The following is a 13522-nucleotide window of genomic DNA, read 5'->3' on the forward strand; positions in this document are numbered from 1 at the left end:
CAGGCTGCCCGCGGGGAAGGGAGGGGTGTGCGCGGCAGCCCCTCAGAGCCAATGGGAGCCCGCGGAGGGCGGGGCCGGCGGCGGCCCTCGGTTCCCGTCAGCCCGTGCGCCAGGCGGCGGCGGGGCCATGTCGGTGGCGTTCGTGCCGGAGCGGCTCCGTGGGAAGACGGAGGTGAACCAGGAGACGCTGCAGCGGGTGAGTGCTGGCCGTGGGGGCCGCGGGGGCGGCGGCTGCGGCACGGGCCCTTCCGACTCGGCTGACGTAGAGCCGGCCCTGCTGGCCTTGGCTGTGGGGCGGTGTCGAGCCGCGGCGGGCCGTGACGGCGCGCTCCTGTGCCCTAGCTGCTGGAGGAGAACGACCAGCTGATCCGGTGCATCGTGGAGTACCAGAGCAAGGGCCGGGCCACCGACTGCGTGCAGTAAGTGAGCCGAGACACCGCGGGCGCCGCGCAGGCGCTGATGCCCCCCCTGTCCCGGCCTCCTCCGGGACAGCCCGAGCCCCGAGAGCTTCGCAGGCCGCACATTCCCGACAGGAGTGAAACGGTTCTCGCTCTCCAGAGCTTTCCAGTGTTGATAAAGTGCGGTTGTGCTGCCTAGGCGGCTTCCCAGAATTTGCTTTCACGGAGCTGTGAAGCGAAACCACTGCATAGAGTGAATCTTGATACCTGCTCCTTTCTGCTAAGGGTTTTGTTCTGTGCTGGTATGAGAACCAGCGCCGTTGGGTCAAGCTCTTCCCCGCCCCCGGTGAGTGAAGGACACCGAGTGGTATTTGCAGGTAGCGAGCGTCATCAGCTTGTGTCTGTGCCTGAACTGGCAACGGACCTTCAGAACCAGCAGGTTGGCAGCGCCCAGCCGGCTTTTGTGCTGGCTCTACTGTCAGGCCTGCCCAGCAGTGGAGCTGTGCCATCACCTACCCTTCGGCTGCTTCCTGGAGCTCAGCATCTTTTCAGTATTGACCACAGAAAGAACTTAACGTAGGTGTTTGCTGTCAGAGTCGGTTTGTAGCACATACCTGGTTACACAGTGCAGTTCAGTGCAGCATTCTGGGCTTTAGAACAAGAACTGGATATAGAGGTGTTTGCCCTCATTTTTTGTTATTTTCATAGTTTGCTGTTTCTTTTCTTAAGAGCAAATGTTGATCAGATTACAGAGGTGACTGTTGAAGTGTGGGTAGTTTGCTAGGAAAGAACACGTTTCCCAGATTTGTTTTTTCCTCTCACAGGTACCAGCATATCCTGCACAGAAACCTCATTTATTTAGCTACAATTGCTGATGCGACACCACCCAGCACGCAGAAGACCACAGAATGACTGCACGTACCTGGACACAAGCAGGGATGCCTTAACCATCTGTAGAACTACTTAGTTTAGAGTCCTGCTTTTATGAGCTGAGAAGGTGTGGTCTTGACAGGCAGGTAAAAGGTCATCCATGCATTTATGTTGAAAATGTGAATGTAGTTTTTAATGTAATAGTAGGCTAGCTTCTTCCCTCTTTCTGTAAGCAGAACTTAAGGGAGATCGTTATCACAGTCCTGTTTTTTTTCCCCTCTGAAAAACTACATGTAGTGTACTACTGAACAGAGCCTGGTGGTCAGGACAGTGCTACCACAGGGGCCTTTGGAGGCCCTATGCAATCTTACAAAGCAGCGGCTTTCATGACAGTAACAGGGAAGCATTTAACTGGATAACTTCTACCTCCAACACAACACAGCCAGTCATTTATTGCCGTAGATGCAAGCAGAAGACTGTTTTGTACCTTGTACTGTAAGAACTTAATAAATTAAAGATGTTCTTTGTAAATTATAATGTATTTCTGGATTCATGTAACACATTAACAAAGGAGCAGCTAAGTGATGTGAAGCAGAAATGTTAATGTCTCTAGGAAGGGTGAGATTGTTGCATAATGTGGCAGTGGGGTGCAAGGGAGAAATGGAGCCTTTATTCCAGTGAGAGAAGGCTGTGTGTTTGCCCTAGTTGTGTCAAGGCTTTTCCTTTTTGCTTGAAATGCTCTGTACTGTAGACTCTGTAAACAAGTAAATTCTTGCATAATTACAATGGACTTGTATGCTTCCTGCGTGTTTGGTCCGCTGTACGCTTGGGTACTCTCACCCAGGAAGAGCACAGCTTGCACACCTCAGGTAGATTCTGCATTTCAGTGGCGTGACAGACATAAGGTAAACTTAACAGTCTGTCTTAGCTAGGAGAAGTTTACAATTTGCTCACTACAAGTTGTTTACTCTGATTCCTAAAAGCTCAAGTAACACAGTATGTTAATGTTCATTAGCACTGCTTGTTCAAAGACACTGTTAAGGCATTTTCTGTATCATGTTCTTCAGTGCATTCTACTTGAAAAGGTAGCCTTAAAGATGCTTCAAATTGTACAGTGCATAAAGTTCATTTTTATATGATTGAGTCAGTAAGTAGGCAGTTGACAATTTTCAAACTGTTAAATAATCCCATCTTAATGAAATAAGATCTTTGTTTACAAACCAAAATTACAGTTTAAGGTGCTGCTCATTTTCAGCAAGGTGCATATTTTAAACAGGTATGACCTATTAAATGTATACCTTTAATAAAGCAAATAGTTTACTTTTACAGAAGCTTTAAAATACAAAATGTACAATTCTAGTTCAGAAGCATTAGCTATTCACAAGAAGCACTGCAATAAGGGTAAGTTAACTAAGCACCAAACCCTTGCACTTGGCAGTGTAAGTGAAGTTTAATGGCAAGACTCATTTGCCAAGTGCAACAATTCTTAAAATTACCAGTGTTCAGAATGATGGAAGCAAAGGACAGAGTAGCACCTATGTGGTCAAAATGCAGACAGACTTGCTTTGTTTTCGCAATTTACTTCTGTAGGTCCAGAAACTTGCCAGCATTTGTCACTGTGACCAAACTGCAAAAACTATAGCAATAATTTTGGCACTTGTTAGAAAAGGTTCAAAATTAAGTGTTTTCATTAACTTCCATTTTGGTCTTAGTATGAATAACCAGTAACTACAACCAAATTTAGGGTTTAATATTAGCTCTAAATGACAAGGTTTAGGAAACTCAAAACCATTCATCAAGTTAAATAACCACTAGCATTTTCAGCAGAGGGTTTTCAAAATCATAGTAGTACAGACCATAAACAATTTACAGACAGAAGCCACACTGATTGTGCAAAGCACATTACTGTAAAAAGTCTATGTACAGCAAACAAATCTTTGTAAACATGGTAAGTATGAAGTTTCAGAAAACATGGTGACAATATCATAAATACAGGCAACATTGGCATCCTCAAACAGCACAAAAGGTAACAATCAGGGCCTGCAAATACAGCCCATCACCGAACAAACAGAAAAGGTGGATGGGTTTTAAATACCCACATGTTTAATAGTTTTAGTGTTGTGTATACTTTCTATAATGTATTTTTTTGGTATCTTTATATATAGATGTACTTAGTTTGTAAAACCAAAACCAAAAAATGTGCTTTATCTCCATTGAAAAATTATGTTGTTAGAACTAATAATCCATTTTACTAGTAGTTAACATATTAGAATGATATGACTTAAGAAAAATATAAAAATAAGATTAATACTGTCAAAACTCTTATACCAGAAAATATTGTGGTTTTTAGACTCTTTCAAAGATGAAATATGAAAATTTAAATAAGCTCTAACTATATAAAGAATCTTCTGTAATCTCAATTAATATACAGTGGGATAGCTATACATATATTTACCATTGTTCTTCAATTTTTAAGCACCAGTCACTCTCACAGATCCACTTTGGTTGGAAGATTTTTCCTAATTCCACAGGTTCACTTAATGGCACATATTGACTGCTAATAATTACTTTATCCTTTAAAAAAAAATAATGTTTTTTTAACTAACTTCTACCCTACGTTTCAGTTTAGTATCTTCTGAGCCAGCTCACAATTTTTAATCAACTGTAGCATCTGAAATAAGACTTTCAATATATGCAAGTAGTCTTTTCAGCTGTACTTTCGCACGCTTAACAAGCACTGTGTGATATGCCTTTGGCCAAATGAAGCAGTAAGAAACTGTGTATCTGTTTGAAAACCAGTGTCTTATTATCCACACAGATGCCATCTACTTTAAGCAGCTCAGGTAACATTTGTGACACAAGCTTGAGTGGTTCTGTTGCGGATCTTTACTTAAGAGTAAGGGAACTACCACAAAACTCAATTTCACAATGTTTCTGCAACAGGCTCACCATGAACACGCTTGTGTGGCATTTAAAAAGAGCTGCCCACAGGCCATTTACGGAGAATTCAAAAGGCTTTACAGCTTGGCTGTTATAAATTTAAACACAGTGTTGAGCAGAGTGACCACTATATATTTGCTTCAACATACTCAATGTGTTTCAGTAAGATGTTTAACTAGAAATCTATATGAAAAATAGCTATAAAATACAGTGTTTCTTGTATGGTAGTCCTTCAGCAGTTCTTAAAAAAAAAAAAGTAAATTTTGAAAGTAAAGGCAATATACACGTTTTTAAAAGCATTTCTACATCACAGTTTTGGGCTGCTTCATATACATCAAACAAACATATTGGCCATGTTTGCTCAGCACTGTAAATCAGAATTCAAGAGTTTGCATATCTCACCCAACCCCCCTTCAGTTCCGTATTTAATGAGATAAACAGGATACAGTCAATACACACTTGTGAAACAAAGTACAGGTAATTTCTGTTTGGCCCTGTGCTGCATTTCCCAACGTGAGAAGCAGTCAGTACTGATGCAGGTAAGATGGTCTGCGTTCGTGCTTCACTGGGAAAGATTTAAAGCCCTTATTCATCTGTTTGTGCTGGGAAGCTTGCTGTGATTGCTGCTGCTGCTGCGCATAGGCAAAGTTAGAGGAAAGTCCTGCTGCTGGAGCACAGTCGTTGGCTGCTGCCCACATGGGTGACTGCAGGATCTGCATCGTGTCGCTCCACTGGCTGACAGGGCTGCTCATGGGATACAAAGATGCACTCTGACCAGGTAGCGTGTTCGCGACAGAGGCTGTATGCTGCCAGGGTGCCTTGGGAGGCCAGGTCTTGGTCTTATTATCCTGAGAAAACATTAGTTGGGTTTGGGATTTGTGGGGTTTTGGTTTGGGTTGTTTTTTTTTTCGCTTGTTTTGTTTTTTTTTTCCTATAACAAAACACTTTGTGACAATACTTAACACATCACACTATCATCCCCCTCCTTTAGACATTTTCAGGAGATAAAGTTATGTTTGAAAGCAGAATTGATACATAGATACAGCACTCCCGAGTCTTAAAGTACCTCCGTATTGAAAAACCTTTTTATTTACTTCACATTTGCTTTACACATAGTAGTCCTGTTCCAAGTCAAAGTTTCTAGCAAGACAGGTAATAAATCTAGCGGTACTTGTTTTCTCTGCACAAACAATTAAAATTGACTGTGTTCCCTCTTAGCTTAACTTGAATTGTTAGTATTTAAACCCAGTAACTTTGATAAAAGCATCTAGTACTACTTATGTGCTGATGGTCTGGGTTTTAGCCAAGCTATCTGGAGATACAGATGCTAATGTAGCTCTCCTAGTGTGAACCACCCCTAAATGCAAATGGGAAAAATGACTAAGCAAAGCCGTTCTTAGCTTACCTGGTTACGGTCATCTGCTGCAGAAAGAAGAGGTGGTGATGGTAGTGTGCTAGGTTCCTGTTCGCCACTGCTGTGTTTTCTGCCCAGAAAGACAGTAACATTTACTTTATTAATTTACTGTTTAAATGAGTCATCCCCATTAATCTGCCACTGGCGCATACCTTTCTGCAGCTTCATTCTGTCATCCCTGACACAGCCTAGAATGTGTACTGACATTTAGTCTTGTTCCAAGTCTGCTCAGTGCAGGTAGGAGAAGCAAAGCAGAAAGAAATTCATTACTGAACACTGTCAGAGGCTTGACAGTGCAGTAGTTCTTTGAGCTACAGCTTCAGCAACACGTACACGTATTTCTAAAAGTGAAAGGAAGATGCGCTAGGCTTTTGCCCACTTTGAAGAAATCTGACTAAGAAATAAATTGCCTTTTTTTTTCTATCTGCTCTTGTTTTTTGTGGGTTTGGGTTTTTTATTTGGTTTGCTTTTTTTAATTTATTTTTTCTGAAATAACTTTACAGACAAGACAAAATAAACAGCTGAGCAAGTGAAACATCTGCTGAAGCATAGTGAAAAAGTGAATTTACTGAAGAACAAGTGTTCTACCTTTGGTTAAAATCTGTGACCTAATACCTAATACCAAATAGAAGCCTTTCACATGCGCATTCTGCAAAATCTGCTTGGTTTTGGGTTTTGGTTGTTTTGAGTTGGGGTATGTTTGTTCTAAACTGCACTCAGTTTGGAAAGCCAATTCAAAGATGATCTCTAATGCATCTAGTTCACAAAGAACTGGCATCCATCCAAAGTAGATTCTCTTGTAAGAAGGAAAGTGTCCGTTCTTTTCTAGACGTGCTGACAACTGGCTATTTGCACAGCTAGTAAAATAATGCAACATGGGAACGTTAAAGTCAGATACACTGTACACGGACGAATATCATCAGTGTAGTACACACACGGACATTGCTATATCTTCATCTAATTAGCAGGGATTCCTTTTGTGTGAATTCATTTGTGTGAAATGAAATTATCGCAAAAAGAACTCTTATGAAGCAATACATGTTTATATCATTTTGCTCACCTTCTCTGCTTTACCGCAGCAACAAGGTCTGGCCCTGAGAACATGGAGAACAAACTGTCTCCATTAGCTGAAGAGGTCTCATCACTTGAGCTGGCCGAGTCTCCTTGAGTACCAGACCAACTATTTGTTACATCACTGCAAGACAAAGAGTTGTGTTAGCCTTTGTATTTGTAGTGCCTGGTCCAGACTGTAAGCCCTGCAGAGTTATGCTGAATCTTAGTCACTGGTGATACCTCACAGCACAAAGACATTTCAGTACTTTGTAAAATCTGTAAAATTAAATTTGTAATACAAATAGCTCTCACTTACTCCTAAGTAAGGACAAATGGGCAGAGAATCTTGAAATGCTTCTGTTGTGATAAGTAAGAGATTAAGAACTACTAATATACTCGCTGTAAGGTACCTGCCTTATAGTATAGCAAAACTGAGTGGCTAGAATCTGGAAAGCTGAATTCAGTCAGGTACTACAACTTCAACAGCATCACTTTTCATCAAAACTAGGTCTCAAAGGTTTTCAAAATGCTGAAATAAGACAATTCTGAATAAATCTGTGCTATAAATTCCTTATTTCCTCTGTTCAAGTCAAAGTCAGTATACATTCCACTGTAAAGGAGACATCAAACAAATGTCAGTGCCTCATATCAGCAAAGCAGGAAAGGCTCAGATTTCTCAGCATAATGAAGTGCAGCTTTCACAGATGCAGCAGTAATTGGAAAAAAACACCCAACAATCCCATATTCTGCCAAGTTTGTGAGTAAACAGACTCACATACAACACAAATGCATAACCTTCCAAGTCTTACCCTTCTGTGAAATACTCTGGAAAGGGCCAGGTTTTATGAGGATCATCAGGGAGAGGCCAGTTGCTACGTGTGTTGCTTGGGCGACGGACATGCTGTGCTTGCCTTTTCTGTTGCATAGCCTGGTTGACTCCAGCAACATAGCGGGCAAATTCTGGGTCAGAGCCAACTGAACAAAAGAAACCAAGAAATCAGTTGCTGACATTCAGCTATTTCTACTGCAGTTATCTCCCTCACTTAATCCTTTAGGCCTGACCGTATCCCACCAACAGAAAGTAATTACCTCACAGATAACAAATGCCACACAAGAGTTGATACCTCTTCATGGAGCAAAGACACATCCATACATACTGAATAATCTCACATGGAAGTACATGTGCCCCTTACCTTCCACCAGTGAAACAGTATTTGTCACTATGATCAAGCACATACACTGAAAGGTGCAACATCCCATTGGCAGATGCCAATGTAATTAAAGCCTGTACATCTACCTGAGCTCAGAGAGAAGGAACATACCAATTACTGTAGTTGATTCCAGACTGCAATATGATTTCCAGCTATGCTGTGACCTTGCTTACTCTGAGAAATCAGAATCTCATATTGAACATATTAGAACATACAGCCCACAAATTGCCTGCTTCCTACAAGGACTAGACAGCAAGTTCAACACCATTCTGATCCTGACCTCCAAGATATTTCAGAGTAACATTGATGTATACAGAGAACAAAGCAGTAATTCTTAAAAATTCTTCCATTCTTAAAAGGCTGTATGCGTCCCAAGCATCTAACAAGTGATCAGCATGATCTTGAGCAGACAGCAAAAGCCTTAATGCCAAAGTGGTTTAAATGCTCAACTGATCACAGCCAGTTAATTGTTGTATTAAAAAGAACACTGTTGTGAGTCAGTGTAATTGAGTTTCCACAGCTTCTTTTTCTTTTTGCCTTTCTCCCCACTCCTCCCCTGAGGGAAAACTTTGCAATCTGACTGGATCTATGGAAAATGTCTAGACTACACGCACAGTAATTGCAGCAGGAAGTGCAGAGCTGTTGGCTTGCTGGTCTCAGTTTTAAATTAAGAGTGGAGACTGAAGAACATTCACCAAGCATGCACAGCTCAAAGCAGAAAATCAGTCTTTCATATGATGGCTTCTCTACACCAAATTCAGCATTCAGGAGAACAGTTTCCTCATTTTCACCTGGCACATCCAGAAAACAGCCCCACAGTGTTTTTGTTGGGTGCAAATTCAAATGACAGTGAAGAAAATAACTTTGCTTCTACACATTCTTTGTTATGTGAGCAAGGAACAGAGCTATCTGACAGCTGTCAGAACCAAATATTCCCACAAATTATAAAAGTACTGCAGAACATTTCTGGTCACTGCCGAAAGCCATTGACATGAAAGGCCATCAATTTCTAAAATTCTTTATTATCAGACTTGCACCTGAAAAGAAACACCATTTTCGGGCTCTAGAAGTATTTATCAAAAAAAGTAGTGCCATTTGTTTCAAATGAGAAATGTACAAAGTCCCAAGAAAGTCTGGAAATGAACAAGTGTTTTGTGTTTTAAAGCTTTCTGTGCTGCACTAACTACAGCTTAAATTGAAAACGCCTGCATCACAGTTCAACTTGGCAGGTTACATGCAGAAAAGTTGTATTTCCAATGGAAAAGTCTACTCGATTGGAAGTTTTTGTTTGGTTTTTTAAACCCCAGACCTGTGGAAAATACTGTCTACTTATCAATTCTACTGTAGGAACGTATGTCTTAATCGACAGCACCATTTATCAACTTGAGTAAGTCACCCTTCCAAATTACCACTTTCAAAGTCCTTGGTATTCACCATATCCATCCAATGGAACAAGTAGTTTTATGAAAATCAAAAGAAAAATCTCACAGAAATATAACAAATTCAAAGCGCTAGAAATGCCAGTCCTTTCTATATATGTATTTGGCACTTGGTGAAAATAATTTTATCCTTAAGTGTTGTAATCTTCCCTAAGTATATAGCATAAGTACATTTAAATAAGATGACGCTAATTCAGACTTGAAATTGTTAAGAAGTTTTTGATAACGTAACTACACTGCCTATTTTTGCTTTATAAACTTGTCCTGGGTTCAGCTGGGACAGTTATTTTTAATCCTTAGGAGCTGGTACAGTGCTGTGTTTCAGCTTTAGTCTAAGAACAGCTAATAACACACTGATGTTTTAGATGTCGCTAAGTGGGAGAGCGTACTTCAAAGACCCAAAAGGGTATCAATGGGCTTTTGGTGTTGCTGCGTTGGAGACAGAGGAAATTGAGCAGCTGTCCACCTTGCCTGGTGCCTCAGAGGATCCTTCTGTTGTGGGGTTGCTGAAGGTCAAAGAACAACAAGCGCCAATTGCGACCACAACAGTGCACTGGTGGCAATATCGCACCAACCGAGACTCCCTGATTCCCATCCATCAGCTGATCCGTAGACTGGAGAGTCAGGGAGTGATCAGCAGGACCCGCTCACCCTTCAGTAGCCCCATATGGCCAGTGCAAAAGTCTAATGGAGAATGGACACTAACAGTAGACTATCGTGGCCTGAATGAAGTCACACCACCATTGAGTGCTGCCGTACCGGACATGCTAGAACTTCAGTATGAACTAGAGTCAAAGGCAGCCAAGTGGTATGCCACGATTGATGTTGCCAATGCATTTTTCTCAATCCCTTTGGCAGCAGAGTGCAGGCCACAGTTCGCTTTTACTTGGAGGGGTGTGCAGTTCACTTGGAACCGACTGCCCCAGGGGTGGAAACACAGCCCTACCATTTGCCACGGACTGATCCAGACTGCACTGGAACAGGGGCAAGCTCCTGAACACCTGCAATACACTGATGAGATTGTTGTGTGGGGTGATATAGGGGAAGAAGTCTTTGAGAAAGGGAGGAAAATAATCCAAATCCTGCTGAAAGCTGGTTTTGCTATAAAGTGGAGTAAGGTCAAGGGACCTGCACAGGAGATTCAATCTGGGGGAATGAAATGGCAAGATGGACGTAGACAGATCCCCACAGATGGGATCAACAAGGTGACAGCAATGTCTCCACCCACTAATAAGAAAGAAACACAAGCTTACTTGGGTGCTGTGGGGTTCTGGAGAATGCACGTCCCAAATTACAGTTCGATTGTAAGCCCTCTCTATCATGGGACATGGAAGAAGAATGATTTTAAATGGGGCCCTGAGCAACAACAAGCCTTTGAGCAAATTAAATGAGAGATAGCTCATGCAGTGGCCCTTGGACCTGTCCAGACCGGGCCAGATGTGACAAATGTGCTCTACACCACAGCTGGGGAGAACGGTCCTACCTGGAGCCTCCGGCACAAAGCTCCAGGGAAGACTTGAGGTCAACCCCTCGGCTTTTGGAGTCGGGGATACAAAGGATCTGAGGCCAGCTATACCGCAACTGAGAAAGAGACACTGGCAGCCTATGAAGGGGTTCGAGCTGCTTCGGAAGTGACTGGCACTGAAGCACAGCTCCTCCTGGCAACCCGGTTGCCCGTGCAGGGCTGGATGTTCAAAGGCAGGGTCTCCTCTACACATCATGCAACTGATGCTACATGGATTAAGTGGGCTGCACTAATTACACAGCAAGCTTGAACAGGAAATCCCAGTCATCCAGGAATTCTAGAAGTCATCGTGGACTGGCCAGAAGATTTTGGAATGTCACCAGAGGAGGAGGTGATGCGTGCTGAAGAGGCCCCACCATAGAATAAACTGTCAGAAAGTGAAAAGCAATATGCCTTGTTTACTGATGGGTCCTGCCTTATTGTGGGAAAGCATCGGAGACGGAAGACAGCTGTATGACAATGACAAGCTGCAGAAACTGCTGCAGGAGAGGGTGAATCGAATCCGTTTGCCGAGGTGAAAGCCATCCAGCTGGCCTTGGACACTGCTGAAGGAGAAAAGTGGCCAGTACTTTATACTGACTCATGGATGGTGGCAAATGCCCTGTGGGGTGATTGCAGCAATGGAAGCAGAGCAACTGGCAACGCAGAGGTAAACCCATCTGGGCTGCTGCACTGTGGAAAGACATTGCTGCCAGGGTGCAGAACCTGGTGGTGAAGGTACGCCGTGTAGATGCCCATGTACCCAAGAGTCAGGCCACTGAGGAACACCAGAACAACCAACAAGTGGATAAAGCGGCTAAGATTGAAGCAGCTCAGATGGACTTAGATTGGCAACATAAGGGTGAATTATTTTTGGCCCGGTGGGCCCATGACACTTCAGGCCATCAGGGCAGAGATGCAACATATGGATGGGCTCGTGATGGAGGGGTGGACTTTACAAGGGACACTATTGCCAAGGTTATTCATGACTGTGAATTAAGCAAGCCAAGTGCTTAAAGCCTCTTCGGTATGGAGGACGATGGCTGGAGTATAAATATGGGGAGGCCTGGCAGATTGACTATATCACACTGCCGACAACCCGCCAAGGCAAGCGCCATGTGCTTACCATGGCGGAAGCAACCACCGGGTGGCTGGAAACATGCACTGTGCCCCATGTCACTGCCCGGAACACTATCCTGGGCCTTGGGAAGCACATTTTGTGGTGACACGGCACCCCAGAGAGATTTGAGTCAGACAATGGGACTCATTTCCGGAACAACCTTATAGATACTTGGGCCAAAGAGCATGGCATTGAGTGGGTATATCGCATCTCCTACCAGGCATCAGCCTCTGGGAAAATCGAATGGTACAATGGGCTGTTAAAAACTACACTGAGAGCAATGGGTGGGGGAACTTTCAAGCATTGGGATACACATTTACCAAAGGCCACCTGGTTGGTCAACACCAGAGGATCTGCCAACAGGACTGGCCCAGCCCAGTCAGAACTTTTACATATTGTAGAGGGGGACAAAGTTCCTGTGGTGCATATGAAGAATTTGCTGGGGAAGACAGTCTGGGTTATTTCTGCTTCAGGTAAAGGCAAACCCACTCGTGGGATTGCTTTTGCTCAGGGACCCGGATATACTTGGGTAACGCGGGAAGATGGGAAGTCCGATGTGTACCTTAAGGGAATTTGATTTTAGGGGAAAACAGCCAATGAACTCAATTGTATGCTGTTGCCTGCTATATAACACTTCTATAGCTCATCAGTTAGATGCCCATCTCTGCCACTTGGGGCTTTGAAAAGATATGTGGTGCCATGATTGTCAGCAGAGAATGAAGTCATGGGAAAAGCCAGCAGCAGCAGCGGGAGTCTCCCAGAACTGTCCTCAGGCCACCATTAACTGACCCAGACTTCCCTTCGATTGCCACTCCAAAGACTGAACTTTGATGAGACCAGACAAGCTGAGAGGTGTCATCAGCAGGCAACAATCCAACACTGCACACTGTCTCTCCTGCCTTGAAGACTCTTAAAACAGATGGAGCCTAACATCATGGACTGCATGATCTCAGTGAACTTTATGGGGATGGTTCAGGGTCTAAGGTGTATCTGTCTCTTTGTGTGCGTGTGTATATTTATTTATACATATATGTAAAGAGACAAAAAGTGATAGTATATTGAAAAATGTGAGACCTGAGTGTAACATGAATGGTATGGAATACGGGGTGGATACTGTCCTGGGATCAGCTGTAACAATTATTTTTCTCTTTCTTAGTATCTGGTGCAGTGCTGTGTTTCAGCTTTAGTCCGAGAACAACACTGGTAACACTGATGTTCTTAGTTGTTGCTAAGTGATGCTTACCCCAGTCAAGAACTTTTCAGTCTCATTCTCTACCAGTGAGGAGGGACACAAGAAGCCGGGAGGAAGCAGAGACAGGACACCTGACCCAGACTAGCCAAAGCAGTATTCCATACCACAGCACGTCATTCCCAGTAAAGAAACTGGGGGGTCACTCAGAAGGCCCAGATTGCTGCTTGGGTCAGGCTGGGTATCAGTCGGCAGGTGGTGAGCAATTGTACTGTGCATCACTTGCGTTTATTGTGTTGGGGTATTTTTCCCTTCCCTTTTTAGTTTTATATTCTCCCTCCTTGTTATTTCCTGTACCATTGTTATTATTGGTGGTAGCAGCAG

At 43.3% G+C, this 13522-nt stretch overlaps 2 protein-coding genes across 7 annotated transcripts in view; one reads left to right on the forward strand and one right to left on the reverse strand.

The window, feature by feature from the left end:
- The first annotated feature begins 51 nt into the window (after positions 1-51).
- LOC130594361 (SS18-like protein 2) lies at positions 52-6015 on the forward strand. Of its 2 annotated transcripts, XR_008971067.1 has the most exons (4): positions 52-196; positions 343-419; positions 1223-1414; positions 5855-6015. XR_008971067.1 is itself a non-coding variant. In XM_057400205.1 (3 exons), the coding sequence occupies exons 1-3, from the start codon at positions 128-130 to the stop codon at positions 1308-1310; spliced, it is 234 nt and encodes a 77-aa protein (XP_057256188.1). In that variant the 5' UTR covers positions 52-127; the 3' UTR covers positions 1311-1639. The 2 variants fall into 2 exon arrangements, 1 of the variants encoding a protein (XP_057256188.1); XM_057400205.1 differs by lacking the exon at positions 5855-6015 and having other exon boundaries at positions 1223-1639.
- GARRE1 (granule associated Rac and RHOG effector 1) overlaps positions 4320-13522 on the reverse strand; it is a 63599-nt gene continuing 54396 nt past the window's right edge. For all 5 annotated transcript variants that reach the window (XM_057400194.1, XM_057400192.1, XM_057400189.1 and 2 more), the window contains exons 11-14: positions 7485-7650; positions 6683-6817; positions 5614-5692; positions 4320-5056 (exon numbers count right to left, since the gene is read on the reverse strand). In XM_057400194.1, the coding sequence (XP_057256177.1) occupies positions 4733-5056; positions 5614-5692; positions 6683-6817; positions 7485-7650 (704 nt within the window). In that variant the 3' untranslated portion in view covers positions 4320-4732. The remainder of the gene's footprint in view (positions 5057-5613; positions 5693-6682; positions 6818-7484; positions 7651-13522) is intronic.

The sequence above is a fragment of the Pezoporus wallicus genome, unplaced genomic scaffold (assembly GCF_028554395.1).
Source record: "Pezoporus wallicus isolate ANWC-B61680 ecotype Strahan unplaced genomic scaffold, APGP_CSIRO_Pwel_v1 contig_447, whole genome shotgun sequence".
Taxonomy (NCBI): Eukaryota; Metazoa; Chordata; class Aves; order Psittaciformes; family Psittacidae; genus Pezoporus; species Pezoporus wallicus.

What these genes read in the sequence shown, in the direction of transcription:
- LOC130594361 (XM_057400205.1), top strand. Translation starts at nt 128, where the DNA reads ATGTCGGTGGCGTTCGTGCCGGAGCGGCTCCGTGGGAAGACGGAGGTG. An exon ending in ACCAGGAGACGCTGCAGCGG is followed by an intron (nt 197 to 342) that starts GTGAGTGCTGGC and finishes CCTGTGCCCTAG; the next exon opens with CTGCTGGAGGAGAACGACCA. An exon ending in CGGGCCACCGACTGCGTGCA is followed by an intron (nt 420 to 1,222) that starts GTAAGTGAGCCG and finishes TTCCTCTCACAG; the next exon opens with GTACCAGCATATCCTGCACA.